Source organism: Palaemon carinicauda, chromosome 15 (genome assembly GCF_036898095.1).
Source record: "Palaemon carinicauda isolate YSFRI2023 chromosome 15, ASM3689809v2, whole genome shotgun sequence".
NCBI lineage: Eukaryota > Metazoa > Arthropoda > Malacostraca > Decapoda > Palaemonidae > Palaemon > Palaemon carinicauda.
In genome coordinates, this window is record NC_090739.1 from 77,279,564 (window position 1) to 77,298,028 (window position 18,465).

The following is an 18,465-nucleotide window of genomic DNA, read 5'->3' on the forward strand; positions in this document are numbered from 1 at the left end:
CAGTAACTAAGTATTGTTTATACCCTTTCTTAACTTATTCAAATCATCTATACAGTTAGCTAATATTACATAAGCACCAATGTGTTTTAATCTATCATATTTTTTGTTTAAAACCTCTCTCTCTCTCTCTCTCTCTCTCTCTCTCTCTCTCTCTCTCACTAGGCTATCTTTCGCTACCTCTCATTTTTTACCTCTATCTCTCTAACAAATGAAATCTTTGTGGGTTCACAAAGTATAAATTATATTAAAAATCAATCATGATTCAATTTTCCTTACTTTCTCCAAACTCGCACCACCTCTGTCACGTCGAACGTTTGTAGCAGTACCTTAATTGTTCAATAAATTTAAAACACAGCCTAGTACTTTCTTCTTTTACTTTTTTTCTAACGGTTCCATAATGGAGGTGGGTACAAGTTGATTTATAACTGAAGTTAGGAAAAAGTATTTTGGATATGAAATGGACAATTATCTTTCGTAACAGTTTAGAATTATCGTAAATTATCATTCTGTCATTAGCGGCAGTTTGTTAATGTTGATTACACGCAAAAACAAAAAAATAAAGGTTTTCCCGCTTTGCTAAGCATGTAGGAATTTATATAGATACGGTAAATAATATTTGTAATAACATATTTACTAAAACCTTTTAATATCATTATTTATCACTTTGATCATGCGTGTTTAATGCCTTCGTTTGTTTATTATGATCAAAGATGGAGCGTATAGTAAACAAAAGGAAGATTTCCATTTCGGGCGGCATCATAAAGAAAAGCATTATATAAATGGCATTCATTTCATTTATTTGGAAGTTCTAAGAAAAATTAAGTAGAACATTGGTAACAACAAAATCAACATATAATCAATACTTGGTAAGATTGCTGTCTATGCAAAAACTAACCTATACACAGATGTGTAAATGCGTCTGTTTCTTCGTTATGATCAGAGATAAACGTTAACAAAACATTGGTTGTTGTTTTTTATTGTGCTTTTTGGCGTGTTTAGGAAACACATGATATAAAATTGCCTTTATTTTGATAATTCTGGATTTTCAATGATTCAACAAAAGCTAGTCTATAGAGTGATGGTTTTGCTATTCACAAGTTGTCTTATACAATAGATATGACAAACATTGAAATTTGTCTGTATTTTGGGTTGTGTTATAATGGGAAATATACGGTGTTTACACCCATCTGGGTTGTAATTTTAACCTTTTTTCAAGTTATTAGAAATTTTAAGTACTGTATATTAAATGTTTGATTTATTTGCAAGAACAATATGACATTATAAAAAAATATAGTATAGTACATAGAAAGTATTGGAAATGGGTAGTAAACACGTTTGAATAGGCAAGCTGCTGGTTACCACGGCCCCAATGGAATTATTTCTGCTAGTTGTGTTTTGAAATATGCGATTTTCCATTTATACGAGGTCATTGATCGACCAAATTCTCGCATAATTCGGGACCCTACTGCATATATATATAATATATATATATATATATATATATACATATATATATATATATACATATATATATATATATATATATATTATATATATATATATATATATATATATTATATATATATATATATATATGATGAAAAGTTTATATGCAGGTAGTAGGTTGGGCAGGTACCAGCCACCCATTGAGATACTACCGCTAGAGAGTTATGGGGTCATTTAACTGGCCAGACAGTACCACATTGAATCCTTCTCTCTGGTTACGGTTCATTTTCCATTTTCCTACTGACACACACAGCGATTAGTCTGGCCTATTCTTTACTTTTCTTCTTTATCCTCTTACATCTGATAACACTGAGATTGCCAAACAATTCTTCTTCACCTAAGAGGTTACTGCACAGTAATTGTTCAGTGGCCACTTTCCTCTTGTTAAGGGTAGAGACTTTATGTACGGTAAGCAGCTCTTCTAAGAAAAGGACACTCCAAAATCAAACCATTGTTCTCTAGTCTTGGGTAGTGCCATAGACTCTGCACCATGGTCTTCCACTGTCTTGGGTTGGAGTTCTCTTGTTTGAGGATACACTCAGTCACCCTGTTCTGTCTTGTTTCTCTTCTTCTTGTTTTGTTAACGTTTTTATAGCTTATAAGAGATATTTATTCTGTTATTACTCTTCTTAAACATTTTATTTTTTCTTGTTTCCTTTCCTCACTGGGCTATTTTCCCTACTGGATCCCCTGGGCTTATAGCATCGTGCTTTTCCAACTAGGGTTGTAGCTTAGCAAGTAGTAATAACAATAATAAAAATAATAATAATAATAATAATATCATCATCCTTATTAAATGCTAAGCTACAACCCTTGTTGGAAAAGCAGGATGCTATAAACCCAGGGGGCCCAACGGGGAAAATAGTCCAATGAGGGAAGGAGACAAGGAAAAATAAAATATTTTAAGAATAGTAACAACATTAAAATAAATATTTCATATATAAACAATAAAATCTCCAACAAAACAAGAGGAAGAGAAACTAGATAGAACAATAATAATAATGTAGGAACAAACAACAATCCTTTCATTTTTTCAATGGCTAAGCTCAAAAACCCTGTTCCACTAGAAAAGCAGAAAAGCACGAATACTATATGGACACAAAAGAATCACTAGGCAACAAGTTACGATAGACAGGCATGTACACAACAGATAAAAAGGAATTTGCACTTTAGGATGAACTTATATAACTGTGCACTTTAAATACATAAAAATTCAATACTATATAATTGAAGCACGATAGAATGAAATTTGCAAAATAGGATGAACTTGTATAAATGTGTACAATAAATATGACAAATTGGAAGTAATTTGTATTTTCCCTAGCAATACAAACATTAGCAATTTATAGGGGTATTACTTTCGGCGAAGCTGAAAGGAAGAGTCATTAGAATTTAGCGAGGGTTAACTACCCATCTCGCTAGTTAGCATGAGGTAGGGGGTAGCTAGCTACACCCCTCAATCACACACCTGTGATTGAGCCTCACTTTGCTTGGAGGTAGGACTTTGATGGGGGGACAGGGTTGGCGGGCAATTATGTATAAATAGCTAAGGTTTGTATTGTTAGGAAAAATACAAATTATAGTACAGTACTTCCAAAGTTGTCATTTGTTATGTAAATGGAATACAATCCAAAGCTATTGATAGGAGTGACTCACCCATTAGGAGGGAGGATATCCCTGCCAATCTGGCTTTTTAGCCTTACACTGGGTGCTCCCTATTGTGCACAAATAAGGAGACCCTAACACCTCGCTAAACCTGCTATGCATGGTCTGCGGCCTATGCAAGCTGTGTGATGAAATACTAGCAATGTGACTGTAGATGTAAAAGTTATTCCGAGTCTTATAGGAAATAACCGAGGAGACCGAGACATTCCCGATATTATCTCGCCAGGGTATGGGGATGCAACAATATTGGGAAAATACTAGGTTCCACAAGGGAGCAATGGTTTACCTGCAGAAGTTTGAGGTCAGCTTGTGCAGAGGACTCGGGATACTGATTTCCCCAAGGAAGGGGAGGATGAAGAAAGGAAAAGATCCAGATATTCTGTTTCAATCATTCCGACTAAGACCTGGGTAACCAATGCCCTAAACCTTCTGCTACTTGTCAAATAAGGAACTTGAAGTACTAAACTAGCTGCTGTGCAACTACCACAAGACCGATAGTGAATGTAATGAGGTTCCCGTGTGTCACGTCTTGCAGGTAGTGGGCGGTGAAGGTAGTTTGTCGTTTCCAGATGCCGCCTTGCAATACCTGCGTCACAGAGTAGTTCTTTTTGAAGGTCAGGGACATAGCTACGCCCCTAACATCGTGGGCTCTGGAACGACGTGATGGAGAAGGATCGGGATTCAGAGCAAGGTCAATGACTCTGCGAATCCATGCGGGGATTGTGTTTTTCTTGATCCTCCTCTTTTTTCTGCCTGTGCTAACGAAAGTGAGAGCCCTCTGGGCTGAGCTGCTGCTGTTCTCCTGAGGTAGTGCCTCAAACACCTTATTGGGCATAGTAACAGATGATCTGGGTCGTCAGTTACAGAGCGGAGACTCGTTATCTGGAATTAGTGAAATCTAGGATCCAAAACCCCCAGATTCTGAGTTTCTGCAACAAACTCAGCAACGAAGCTGAAGCTTACCTCTCCCCATCCCCTTAAATAGGCGACGTCATACAAGAGACCGTGTAGTTCACTAACTCATTTGGCCAAGACCAAGGTGAGTAGGAACACCATCTTCCAAGTTAGGTGGCAATCTGTTGCCTGGCATAATGGTTCATACGGGGGTTCATTAGTGACCGAAGAATACGAACCACGTTCCATGGGGGAGGTCTCACTTTCGATTGAGGACAGGTAAATTCAAAACTTCGTATGAGGAGGGAAAGTTCTAGCGATGAGGAAATGTCCATTCCTTTCAGTTTAAAGGCGAGACTCAACGCTGACTGATAGCCTTTAACTGCTGAAACCGAAAGCCACATTTCTTTCCGCAAATATACGAAGAACTCTGCTATGGCTGGAATAGTGGCATCGAGTGGATAGAGACCCCTTCCATGACACCTACCGCAGAAGACGTTCCATTCCACCCGGTAGACTGAAGCTGATGAATCTCGCAGATATCCAGACATCCTTTGCGCAAATTGTTGCAAAAATCCTCTCTGAGTGAAGAGATGCTGGATAGTCTCCAGGCATGAAGACATAACGAAGCTACTGCCTTATGGTAGATGTTGGAGTGTGGTTGTCTGAGTAGATTGTGTCATGGAGGAAGTTCTCTTGGCAGCTCCGTCAGGAGTAGCAGATGGTCCGGCAACCACTCTGCTTGATGCCATACCGGAGCTAGGAGGGTCATCGAAAGATTGCCCGATGTTCTGGTCTTGTTGAGTACTCTTCTGATCAGACAAAATGGTGGGACTGCGTAAACATCGATGTTGTACCACTGTTGTTGGAATGCATCTTGCCAGAGAGCCTTGGGGTCTGGGAATGGGGAACAGTACAACAGGAGCCTGATTTTCTGGGCCATTGCAAACAGATCCATAATCAGAGAACCCCACAAAGTCAGGACTTTGTTGGCTACTAGATGATCCAAAGACCATTCTGAACCCACAATCTGCGATGCTCTGCTCAGATTGTTGGCAAGCATATTCCTCTTGCCGGGAATGAAGCAAGTTGATAGCGAGACCGTGTGGACTTCCGCTCATCTCAGTATCTCTACTGCTACATGGGATAGGGGCTACAAAAAAAGTACCTCCTTGTTTTTTTATGTAAGCCACTACAGTGGTGTTGTCACTCATGACCACCATCTAGTGACCTGCCAGGAACTGGGGAAACTATTGAAGGACCAGATATACAGCCTTCATCTCTAGGAGATTTATGTGAAGGTACTTTTCGGACTCTGACCAAAGGTCTGAGGCCGTGTGGTGCAGCACGAGGGGCCCTCCCTTCTTTTGATGCGTCCAAAAACATCAAATCAGGAGAAAGGACGAGAAGATTGACACCCTACAGCAGATTCTCGTCTGCCAACCACCATCCAAGCCATCCTTTCCTCTGGTCCCATGGGGATCAGAGTGTACAGGGAATCAAAGGCCTAATATACATAGCCACTTCTGGGATGGGAGTTCTTCTCGTCTGAGAAAATGTCTTGAGACCTTCCTCAACCTCGCTATCCTGCCGTCTGATGGGAAGGCTTCGTATAATTTGGTGTCTAATATCATGCCCAAGTATACCAATCATTGAGTAGGAAGCAGGGATGACTTCTAGAGGTTTACCATAATCCCCAGATCTTGGCAAAGCCTCAGAAGTTTGCTTCGGTGCTGAAGAAGGGTTGCCACCGAGTATGATAGGATCAGCTAATCGTCCAGGTAATGAAGGAGATGAATGAAGAGCCTGTATGCCCAGGGTGACACTAAGGCCAACACTTGTGAAAACCTGAGGTGCTGTGGAAAGACCAAAGCACAGCACCTTGAACTGGTATATTTTGCTGTCGATGTTGAATCTTAGATACTTCCTTGAAGACAGATGGGGTTGGATCTGGAAGTATGCATCCTTTAGATTCAGTTTATACATAAATTCCTGTGGGTTTATCCCTAGTCTGACCATATCTGCCGTCTCCATGATAAACGAAGTCTGTTCCACAAATTTGTTCAACGCCGAGAGGTAAATGACTGGTCTCCAGCCTCCCGACGCCTTTTTCACAGGAAAGAGTCGACTGAAGAAGCCTGGAGACCCATCGAGGACCTCCTGGAGAGCACCCTTCTCTAACATAGTCTGGACTTGAGCTCAAAAGACCTGCCCCTTAGCTGATCCCATTGCAAAGGAGTTCACAAGCACTGGATTCTTGGTCAGTGGAAGGAGAGATGAGATGAACAGGCTGCGATACCCTGAACAAATCACAGACAACGTCCAAAGTTCAGCCCCGAGCTGCATCCACCTGGTCCAGCATCCTCCCCTTGGTGGACAAGATGGGGGAACGCCTATTCTAGCGCTTGCGGCTTCTTCCGCCACCTCTCTCGTGTTTTCCCCCAAGGTTGGACTTGGTGCCTTTCCAGTCCTTGACAGGAGAGGGCTTTTTAGACACCTTTATGTTTGCTGCCGTTTTACTTGATGAAGGTTTCGGTTGGCTGGTCTTTGGAGGGGTTGGAGGTCTGTAGGGCCGTGATGTTAGGGACCTATGAAAGAGGGAGTCCGTGTTAAGACTTCCTCCACCTCTCCGCAGCCTGCTCGACATCCTTAGGCTCGAGGAGGAAGGAACACTCCATGGAGGAGTTCCTGAGCCTAGCAATCTCAGCATTTAGGACCTGCTGGTGGAATCTCTCAGCCACTGCATCCCTTCACTTCAAGATGGTTCACTACCTGGTGAGCCAGAAACTCAATAGTGCAGGTGTCAGAGAGAATTAAGGTCTCCATAGGCTTCCTGATACTTTCCTTAAAAATATCTTCGGTTCGTATAAGGATTCCCACAGATCCCAAACAAAGTTCCAGCAATGAAGTCCCTTGCATGGCATACTTCACATCCTTCTTTTAGTTCACGATCACCGATGCCGAAAACGTGACCTGTCACAAAGAGAGCCTCTCTAGAGACTCCCTTGGTCAGTTCTTCGAGTGAATGATGGAGAGACACAGTCAAGCAAGGCTCGTCCAGGATCTTGTGATGGGCCGAGAGAAGGTTGTGACTCAAAGACAGGATGAAAGCAACTGAGTGAATTTATTATAGAACACTCTCCTTTATATACAAAAGCTCAAGGCAACAAGAAATTTCATGTTCAAAATCGACACCGTTACCAGTGAGAAAAAGACATGTTTATTCAGGCTCTTTTTAGTGCGAGGGAAGAGCGAAGATACAGCATAATATATACACAAAATGAACTATGTACGATCGTGTGACACACGGTTGGTACAATCTCATAATACCTCCTCTGGTTGACACCCAAAGGTGGAAGGAGTTTGCTGGATAAGTTTGAGCGGCAAGACGCAAAGTAATCGGAAAGCTGTGAGGCGATCTTACGCCGAGCACCCTTCAACCCCCATGACCAGGGCAGAGCAGACTGGACTGGGGAGGCTTCTGGGTGCCTAAGAGACGGTCTAGGACTATGTCTTTGCCTTCTTGAGGGGCCGTCTCTGGGTCTGGTAACCCGTTGAGGACCCTCGTGATGGTTAAAACCTGCCAAAAGGAATGTTCTGATACCGTCTGCTCTCCGTCTGAAGCTGGGCTGGTAGTGGTATTATCATCATCCACCGCCAAGTTCTCGCCCAAGGTTGGGTCGCGGTCGTCAAAAGGAAGGCTGACTCGGCTCCTGACCCTCTCTGTGGGTCTCTAAATCCTTGACAAGGACTTTGGTACTGTCTTGGAACCTTAGATTCACTTTTCGGGGAAAACAGGGTTTCCATGACCGAAGGTCTCGATGTAACAACCCTCTTGGCTGGAAAAGAACTGGGACCTTCTATAGGATCCACGGAGTTCCATTCGTGGGGTATTTCTGTTGGTGACGGAAGGGGAGAGTCCGAAATTAAATCTTCCCTCTGAGAGCCTCTAAGGTCGGTGGGTGAGGCATCGGTAGGTAGAGCCGATGCTGGGTTTACCAGGGAAACTTCTGATCTTGGAGCCCTGACTGGAGTCACCTTGACCATTGATGATGGAAGTTAGTCAGGAACTCCTCTCTTCCTCTTCAGGGGAGAAGCCGTCGTTGTCTGACGTCCTGGGTTGGGCGTACCCAGAGAAACCCCAGGGGCTTCTGCAGGTCACGCAAGGAGCAAAGGGGCGCAGGCCTGGGTCACAGCCCTGAACAAGGCGCTGAACCACAGTTGCTTGCTCATGGAAGCACTATCCAATAACTCCCAAGAAGGGATCGAGGTCGAGAGGTCCGTAGGAGAAGTCTTCATTCCTAACGACGAAGACTTAGGCACTGAAGACGATTGTTCCTTCCTAAGTGCTGGAAGTCTTGGGATATTAAACCCCTGAAACTTGCCCTCTTCCTCCTTCCCCGGTAGTCACGCTGTTAAGCATTTGGTGGGAGGGGAATGAAGCAATGGTGAATTATCATGACTTGCTGAGCTACAACCCTAGTTGGAAAAGTGGGATGCTATAAGCCCAAGCGCTCCAACAGGGAAAATAGCCCAGTGAGGGAAAGAAATAAGGAAAAACTGCAAGAGAAGTGTAAGAACAATAATAACATTAAAATTAATCTTTCATATATAAACTATAAAAACTTGAAAATAACAAGAGGATAAAAACTTCAAAATAACGAGAGGAAGAGAAACAAGATAGAATAGTGAGCTCGAGTGTACCCTCAAGCAATAGATCTCTAACCTAAGGCAGTGCAAGACCATGGTACAGAGGCTATGACACTACCCAAGACTAGAGAACAATGGTTTGATTTGGAGTGTACTTCTCCTAGAAGAGCTGCTTACCATAGTCTTTCTACCCTTACCAAGAGGAAAGTAGCCACTTAACTATTACAGTGCAGTAGTTACCCTCTTGAGAGAAGAAGAATTGTTTGGTAATTTCCATTTTGTCAAGTGCATGAGGAAAGAGGAGAATGTGTAAAGAATAGGCCAGGCTATTCTGTGTACGTGTCGGCAAAGAGAAAATGAGACGTAACCCGAAAGAGGCATCCAATATAGTATTATCTGGCCAGTCAAAGGACCCAATAATTCTCAAGCAGTAGTATCTAAACGGGTGGTTGGAGCCTTGGCCAACCTACTACCTCTAACAACCTTACCTTACTTTGTGGCTATAACCACCGCTTTCGGTGGCTGTAGCTGACGATCCTTGCTTAGTTGAGGATGAACGCTCACCTTCACGGTCTTATGTTGGACGAGTGAAGGGCGCTGACACGTTGAGGAACACCGAGGAGTCTCCGATCGCTGGCGTGAAGCCTGGTGATCAAGCGATGGTTGTCAAATAGGAGAACGTCCAAGCGTTGACACGAAATGCTGCAAAATCACGGGATCGATAGCTACCGATAAACGAGAGTATGGGCGGTGGGTCGACGACTCACAACTAGGAGATTCATACAACCCTGGGCAGGAATTATGACACGGGTTGACGAATCGCAATGAAGCGATTCTCGCACCTGTGGGCGTTCGTATGGTCTGGAAACGCTACAGCTTTTTGAGCAGTCGAGTGGGCGATACACGAGAGGGTGAAGGCTTAAGTGATGTGTGTGAACGCTGAAGAGAACCCTGTAAGGAAGGAGATCGATGTTCCTGATGCTGCTGGGCAGGCTATTTCCAAACAGCTGGAACAGCAGGCGATTGTTGAGCTGCAAGCGGTTTATGTGTAGCAGGCGATTTACTAGAAGTTGAACGAGCATTCGGTTCACGTGCCGTCAGCAGTACCAGATGGCTAAGCGATTTACAAGCTCACGAAACAGTGAGCAACTTTCTCATTGTAGGTCGATGGTGACCTGGCGAGCAGGTGGACGTCGAGCAGATGCCTGATGAGATGGAGAATGCTGCCGATGAACTGCTGCTGGAAGCTCTGGCGGAGAAATGTGACTCTCGTGAGAAGATACATACTCAGGAAGAGATCATGAACGCTCCCTTGCAGGCGATGAACCAACCGAAGTACATAGAGGAGAGGTCGATGATGGAAGCAAAGGTCAGGAACCCAAAGAGCCCGGCTGGGCAGGTTTCTACGAAGAGGAAGACTGCAGAGGCGATGAAGTGAAGAGGCGTCTCTTCGCCGAGGGAGCAGAAACACCCTGAAGGCAGATAGGAGGACGGACAGTGAGGTCTTCAGCCACCGACACAGCGTTGAACGACGAACATAGGATCAGCAAACTGACCGTCAGCAAACCTCCGAAGAGGAGTCTCTATGAGTGCCCCTGAGCTGGAAAGGGGAACTTTCCCAGGAGAGACGTGCCTCGGACTTCGCTCTTCCCCCGAAGGATGTTCGTCAGCGGAAGGACCGCAAACCTCGGCAGCAGTGGAAGATACTGCTGAGGACGCAGCCACAGGAACCACTGGCGGGGCAGCAGAAGAGTACTCCGACATCAACTTGTTGAATAAGGTCAAGGGGTCGGCGTCTGAAGCTGACGCCTGCTGAAGATCTGCGGCCCGGTGCAAGAACCGCAGCAACACCTCCTTGGATGAAGAACCGTGCAAACCCAACAAAGGCCACATCTGCAATAAAGGAGAAAGAGATAATGCCTCACTCGGGGGGAGAGCTGGGGCTGCCTCATTAAGGGAGGCAGCACCGTCTCTCGAGGACCGAGGTTGACCAGGTATTAAATAGCCCAAGCTACTACTCGTCGGCCACCCGGAGGAAGCTGTCCAAGTAGGAGCTTCGGAGGAAGGCCGGGAGGTGAAGGAAGAAGCCTTAGGTTTCTTCTGTTTCGAAGCAGCCTTCGAAAGAAGAGAGTCTTGCTTAGACTTCTTCTTTCGCCTATGCCCAAACCTTTTCCACTGGGAGGCAGACCACTACCAGCACGCATCATACTTGATGTCTTCGTCGCAGCGATGACCTCTGCAGACGGCACAAAGGCTGTTGGGATCTGTTTTCACAGCGGACATGAACTTGTCGCAGGTGCGGCCCTCCAATCCGGCACTGGTACGCATGGCTGTGGGAGAAACTCAGCACACACACACTGAAAAAAAAAGCAAAAACAGATTAATGGCAGTCCAAAATGAAGAGAAGGAAGAACTGTAACAACCCTTCTCCATCCGAGCCAAAAACAAAGTGGAGCTTGTAATATACCCTATAAATAGCGTTGGTTTGTATTCCAGGTACGGAAAAAACAACAAAACTACAGTATATATAATTGGAGCACGGAAAATATGTGCCTCTCATTCCCTCTCAGGAGGTTATCTCCCTTTAAGGATACAGGACCTTGGTTGTTTGGAGTGGATTTAAGAATTTGGGCTACATAGCCCAGCGCTAGTCTGTGGGGGTCTTCAGCAATCAAGTACAAATGGGAAAAACCCAACATTGCACTATAAAGTAAAAGTTACAAGAAGTTCAACAGCACAAAGGAAGATATAAAGTGAGAAGGTAGGTAAAGCAGTTGCAGTTTTCAGATGAGGGTCTGTAAGGAAATAGTTTTTCCTTTTATTACATTTTAAGTTAGTTTCATTTTTCCATTTCACCTTTTTATATCTATTATTCCAAAAGTGATATGAAAGCATGGTAAAAAATAGTGATTCTGTAACTAAAATTACCATCTAAAAGATGCAAAATGCATAATTACAGAAAGCTGTGTAAATCGTTTTGATATAGTACTTCATGTTAATTCTTTTATTACTACTGTATGCAGTACTATTAAAAAATGAAGGATATCCTTACACATATCTTCCGGATATAATATTAGATTGTCGGTCCAAGACTGAGCCAAACGGATGCTTTCCTCTAGTCAAAACATAATAGTAGACACAGCCAAGTGAAAAAATGTCAACCTTACAAGTCTGCAAATAGAAAAATATATCTATAACACACTAAAATAAAATTAATTTCTTACTAATATGAAAGAAATTCATAATGTATCTATTAGCAAAATTTAGTCAATGATGAAATCCGATCATAAAAAAACATACCGGTCGAGATGTGTTCAACATCATCTCTGGAGCAATCCAGCCTTCTGTTCCTGTGATTCCAGAACGTTTTGAAAATGACATCCGACCAGTTTCTAAACGTTTACACAATCCAAAGTCAGAAATCATAGCTCTAACTTCTCCTCTAGAGTTTGGAGTTGAAAGCAGCACATTATGTGGCTTTATGTCTCGATGAACTAATAAAAAAGGATAAAATCATTAACAACAGATGAATACATTCAGCAAAATTAACATACAGTAGTTGACATAAATAATAAAACATAACACATATGAAAAAAATATATATGAATAACTGATGAGTGAAGTAAAATAGTGTGTTATCACACAATAAAGAAAATCATGATGCAGATTTTGTAACTCAACTTGAGAACATTTTACTATTCATTTATTGCGCATCATATGGTAAATTTTCAAGTAATTCAACTACAATTTACAGTTTCCTTAAAAAAAAAAAATTCTTATTTTAGATTATAAAATTTTTTGAAATATTTTATGATATAAAAAAAATACTAAACAGTATAATTATTTTGCTCTTTCCTGATTTATACATAACTTGGTAATTGAATAAAAGGATAAAATAAAAGCTAAGGAAAGAATTACTGGCCCCAGAAACCTCACTTGTGGGATACATGATGTCAAAAGATTAAAGAGTTCCATCACTTGAAAACAAACTAAGTACAAATATAAGGATAAGAAAGAGAGGAACCTACTAATAAATAAAATAGTTTGACAAAATCTTATTTGTCAGAACACTAAAATGAATTATACATACCCTATAATAAACAAACATTAATGTGAAAAGATCTATGAAACTCATTATACATATGTTAAGTACATTCATGTCAAAAGCAAACAAGTACATGAGTGATGATGGAAGAGGGGATTGCCATGCGAATCATATATTCCATGATTTCACTAAGAAATAAACTAGACTGAACAAACGCTTATATCTTTTCCCCACACAGATTGGGTCTTTGATGAAAACTATCTTGCAGAAGGATGAACAAGAAAAACACACTCTCAGACATATGGCACCAGGGTCTCTGATTGGCGAAAAACACATCAACACACAAAAAATATAAGAATTCTTATCAAAACCAGTTCAGAATGTGCAATAATAATGATCACTTTGTAATTGAGTTTAAAAGATGGAATTTTAATCATAAAATTTATTTCTATACTCACCTGATGTTCATCTAGCTTCCTCAAAGTTCACTTGCATTGACCTCTATCATAAAATATTGAATTTCCTATTTCCCTCATTCCCAATTACCTCACCAGTATTATACTATTACCAATCATAGGGCAATGTATGTCAAAAAACATGGTACAGCCTCCAGTATATGAGGTCGAATTGAATTAAAAACATCTTGACCTCAATAATCAAAGGGGTGGCATGGGTGAAATTAGATAAACCTCAGATGATTATAGACATGAATTTCATTATAAACTAAAAACAAAGTATGTAATTTATATTTTTTCTACTGATATAAAAATAGGGAACATGACTACATGTCTTCAGCAGAGCTGGAACAGCCATGGAATTTGTTAAAGAGGTAGTTAACAATAGGTGGTGAACATAGGCGAGTAGCCCTGCCCCACAGCCTGTTGGAAGGTCTTCAATTTTGATCTTTGACTCAGGAGTGAGAGGGGTGATTGAGGTGGAAAGTTTAACTCCAAAGGACTTGGGAATAGCTACGAAAAATATAAACCACTTTTCAAATTTGTTATTGCTTCTTACATGTGCATAAACCTTTTGTCTTTTAAATGAGAATCACTGATTGATGGGTCGGAAGTCCCTCTACAACCGAAACTGGTCAAGTCTTTTTCTACCCTCAAGGTGTCAGTCTGATTGGTCCAGTATGGGACTGAAGACGACTTAAATGACCTCCTATCTCTCTATTTTAGGGATGATCAGCGCAAAGTGGTCTCCACCCAAGATAGAACCAAGGGGGGCGAGCAGGAAATGGTTACTGATGACTTAGCAGGTAGACCTAAAAGCTTCCCACAAACCCCACATCTTTAGCTCACAAGGATGGTGAGGTTACAGCCACTAAATAAACTAACGAGTTTGCCGTGTGGCAAACAGATTGAACACAGGGAAATCTAACAGGGCAAGGAGCCTCTCGCTATGCAACGATGAAGGGAGGGAGCACTGCAATTCTAGAACCTTCTCCTGGTGACTGAGTGTGTCTGGTAGCACATTCCTCTTGCCTGGAGATCCCTGAAAGGGATATCAGTCCTAAATAATAAACCTAGCATTTAATGATCAATGTATATTGGTATAAATTTCACAGTCCTCCCCCTCGCTTAGGGAGGATGGGGAGATTCTGAAGAATGGATGTCATAAGTGTAACCTAACAGCATTAAGTTTGATCCAGGAAGTAATGCTTTGACCACTTCTTTCCTATGAGAGGGACGGAAAAATTAAGTGCTCGTCATTCTACCACTCATTTTAGACTTAGATCTATTAGTAATATCCATGCCTGGTATCGCCAGACTTGAGTTCGAGTCCCGCTCAAACTCGTTAGTTCCTTTAGTGTCTACAACCTCAACATCAGGTCTACCTGCTGAGTCATAAGCAGCCATTGCTTGACCCTCCCTCTGTCTAGCTTGGGTGGAGAGGGGGCTTGGGCACCGGTAATATGTATATGTGGTCAGTCTCTAGGGCACTGTCCTGCTTGCTAGGCCAATGTGACTGTCCCTTGCCTCTACCATTTATGAGCGGCCTTTAAACAAGATGTTTTCTCTCCCATGTTGGAGTTGGGCTGGTTTCACAAGTACCTGAGCAGTCGCCATAAGACCAAACACAAAAGTGCACAGAAATATATGGGTATACTTAAGTAGATAAAAGTCCATGATGGTGGTAGGGCATTACCAGACCATAGCCTTCAACACTTTGCCGACTGCAAGATTCTTCTTTAAGGCTAGGGTGAGGGTGAGCCCTATACCCTTAATTTCGTGAACTCTGGTCCTAAATGGTACCTCAACCCTCGCAGCAGTCGAGGCATACACTTTATGAACCATTTCACGAAGCCAGAAAGAGATCGTGTGCTTTTGCATGTTTCTCAATCTTTAAAGTGCTAAGGATGAGCTGCCGAAACTCAGGCCTGAGGTGTCAGGTCTTCTTCAGATAGTACTGCAGAGCCATCAGGGAACACAAAAGAATCTCCATTTAATCACCACCCGATGATTCACGTAGAGAGGGGATGCAGGTCTTGAACCTGAGATCGTACAATAACAGATTTTGAGTTTTGGCAAAAAAAAAACCCTAATAAAAAACTAAAGGGGACCGCTTTTCATCTCTAAGCATGCAATGGCTAATTAAGAGAGACCGTGCAGCTTGCCTGCTCTCTTTGCCGATGCTAAGGCTAGAAAAAAAAAGTCTTCAGAATAACATCTAAGTCCAACGACATTCTCAAAGACTCATATGGGATACACATAAGAGTCTTGAGAATTAAGGTTACATCCCACTACGAGGGCCTGAGATCACAAGATGGGAAAGACTGCCTGAAGCTCCTCATGAGCAGGGAAAATTCAATGATGAGGAAAGGTCTATACTCTTCAGTCGAAATACCCCACTCAATGTTGAGCAGTTGCCTTTGACAGCCAGGACTTATTATTATTATTACTAACCAAGCTACAAACCTACTTGGAAAAGCAAGATGCTATTAGCCCAGGGGCTCCAACAGGAAAAAATAGCCCTGTGAGGAAAGGAAATAAGGAAATAAATAAATGATGAGGAAAAATTAACAATAAATGATTATAAAAATAGTAACATCAAAACAGAGATGTCATATATAAGCTATAAAAAGACTTATGTCAGTCTGTTCAACATAAAAAAAAAATTGCTGCAAGTTTGAACTTTTGAAGTTCTACTGATTCAACTACCCTATTAGGAGGATCATTCCACAACTTGGTCACAGCTGGAATAAAACTTCTAGAATACTGTATTCTATTGTGCCTCATGATGGGGAAAGCCTGACTATTAGAATTAACTGCATGCCTAGTATTGTGAACAGGATAGAACTGTTCAGTAAGATCTGAATGTAGAGGAGGGTCAGAATTATGAAAAATCTTATGCAACATGCATAATGTACTAATTGAACTACGGTACCAAAGATTAATATCTGGATCAGGAATAAGAAATTTAATAGGCTGTAAGTTTCTGTCCAAGAAATTAAGATGAGAATCAGCAGCTGAAGACCAGACAGTAGAACAACGCTCAAAACAAGGTAGAATGAAAGAATTAAAACACTTCTTCATAATAGAATGATCACCAAAAATCTTGAAAGACTTTTTCAATAAGCCAATTTTTTGTGAAATTGAAGAAGACAAAGACCTAATGTGTTTCTCAAAAGTAAATTTTCTGTCAAGAATCACACCTAGAATTTTAAAAGTCATACAAAGTTAAAGAAACATTATTAATGCTGAGATCCGGATGTTGAGAATCACCAGCTGAAGACCAGACAGGAGAACAATACTCAAAACAAGGTAGAATGAAAGAATTAAAACACTTCTTCATAATAGAATGATCACCGAAAATCTTAAAAGACTTTTTCAATAAGCGTACTTGTTGTGCAAATGAATTAGACACAGACCTAATGTGTTACTCAAAAGAAAATTTTCTGTCAAGAATCACACCTAAAATTTTAAGTCATACAAAGTTAAAGAAACCTTATCAATGCTGAGATCCAGATGTTGAGCCACTGTCCTTGACCTACTTACAATCATACTTTGAAATTTGTTAGGATTCAACTTCATACCCCATAATCTGCACCATGCACTACTTTTAGCTAGATCTCTATTAAGGGATTCAGCATCCCCACATTTACATTCAGGAGATGGAATTAATGCAAAGAAAGTAGCATCGTCTGCATATGCAACAAGCTTGTTTTCTAGACCAAACCACACATCATGTGTATATAGTATAAAAAGTAATGGGCCAAGAACACTACTTTGTGGAACACCAGATATCACATTCCTATACTCAATATGGTGCCCATCAACAACAACCCTTTGCGATCTATCACTTAAAAATTCAATATTGATGCCAAGAAATGACCCACCCACTCACAACTGTTTGAGTTTGAAAACAAGGGCCTCGTGATTAAAACGGTTAAAGGCAGCACTAAATTCAAGGTCAATCATTCAAACTTTCTGACCACAATCAAGGGATTTCTGTACAGCATTGGAGATTGTATGAAGGGCATCACATGTTCCAAGGCCTTTACGAAAACCAAATTTCAAACGGGGAACAGATGATTACCTTCAGCAAACCTTCAAAACTGTTCAAAAACTTTAAATAATATGGGAGTTATGGAAATTGGGCAGTAATCAGTTGGACTTGAGCTACCACAAACACATTTATATAGTGGCGATGAAAGACAGGGAAATCCATGATAGCCGCTAGAGATGCCCCAACTGGAGAAGTATACGTTCTGTGATACCAAATGCTGGATAGCCTTTACCTGTGAAGACCAAAGGATTTCACAGATTGGTGATACCTCTGAAGGTGCAGCTGACAGAGGCGAGTGGACCACTGGGGTAGTTCTCTGGGGGCCTCGACCAGAAGAGCTAGCAGGTTGGGATACCACCCGGCATGGGGGTATATGGGAGCTACCAGAGTCATCCTCAGTCCCGGCATAAACAATACTCTGTTGATTAACACCTGGGACAGACTGAAAGAAGAAAGGGCATATGCGTCCAGGTGATCCCATGGGTGTTGGAAGGCATCTTTGAACACAGTCTATAGGTCTGGAACAGGGGAGCAAGACACACGGAGCTTCCTGTTTTGCCATGTGACAAACAGAGTAAACACTGCGAAACCCAATGTGGCAAGAAGCCTCTCCGCTATGCAAGAATGAAGGGAGCAATGCAATTCTACAACCTTCTCCTGGTGACTGAGTGCGTCAGCTAGAACAATCTTCTTGCCTGAAATGTACCTTGCTAACAACTCTACAGCGTGGAATATCACCCATATGTGCATCCACTTCATCAGCTCAAAGAGAGGATATGATATTGTGCCTTCCTGCTTATTTTCGGAGGCTACAACAGTAGCGTTGTCGCTCATGAACACTACCAAGTGCCTCTGCAAATATACTTGGAATGTTAGCAGAACTAGGAAGGCTGCTTGCATTTTGAAGATGTTGATATGCAGATGCATTTCTTCTCAAGACTAGACACCCAACACCACCAGGTCACCTGGGTTTCCACCCAACCCCTCATACGACACATTTGAGAAAAGTTACTTGTTCAGAAGTGAAGAGTATAGTGGGAATTCCATGGTGAGGTTTTCCTTGTCCAACCATCAAGTAAGATCAGCCCAAGCTACCTGTCCCACTGTAACAGGAAGGAATGGGAGATCCCTGTCTGCTGACTAGTGATCTTTCAGACACCACAGAAGCGATCTATGATAGAAGTGCTCGTAAA

The 18,465-nt window shown here is 41.8% G+C and overlaps 1 protein-coding gene across 2 annotated transcripts in view; it reads right to left on the reverse strand.

Annotated features, from left to right (window-relative positions):
- Ire1 (serine/threonine-protein kinase/endoribonuclease Ire1) overlaps positions 1 to 18,465 on the reverse strand; it is a 388,825-nt gene that overhangs the window by 84,177 nt on the left and 286,183 nt on the right. For both annotated transcript variants that reach the window (XM_068388550.1, XM_068388551.1), the window contains exons 14-15: positions 12,016 to 12,209; positions 11,768 to 11,886 (exon numbers count right to left, since the gene is read on the reverse strand). In XM_068388550.1, the coding sequence (XP_068244651.1) occupies positions 11,768 to 11,886; positions 12,016 to 12,209 (313 nt within the window). The remainder of the gene's footprint in view (positions 1 to 11,767; positions 11,887 to 12,015; positions 12,210 to 18,465) is intronic.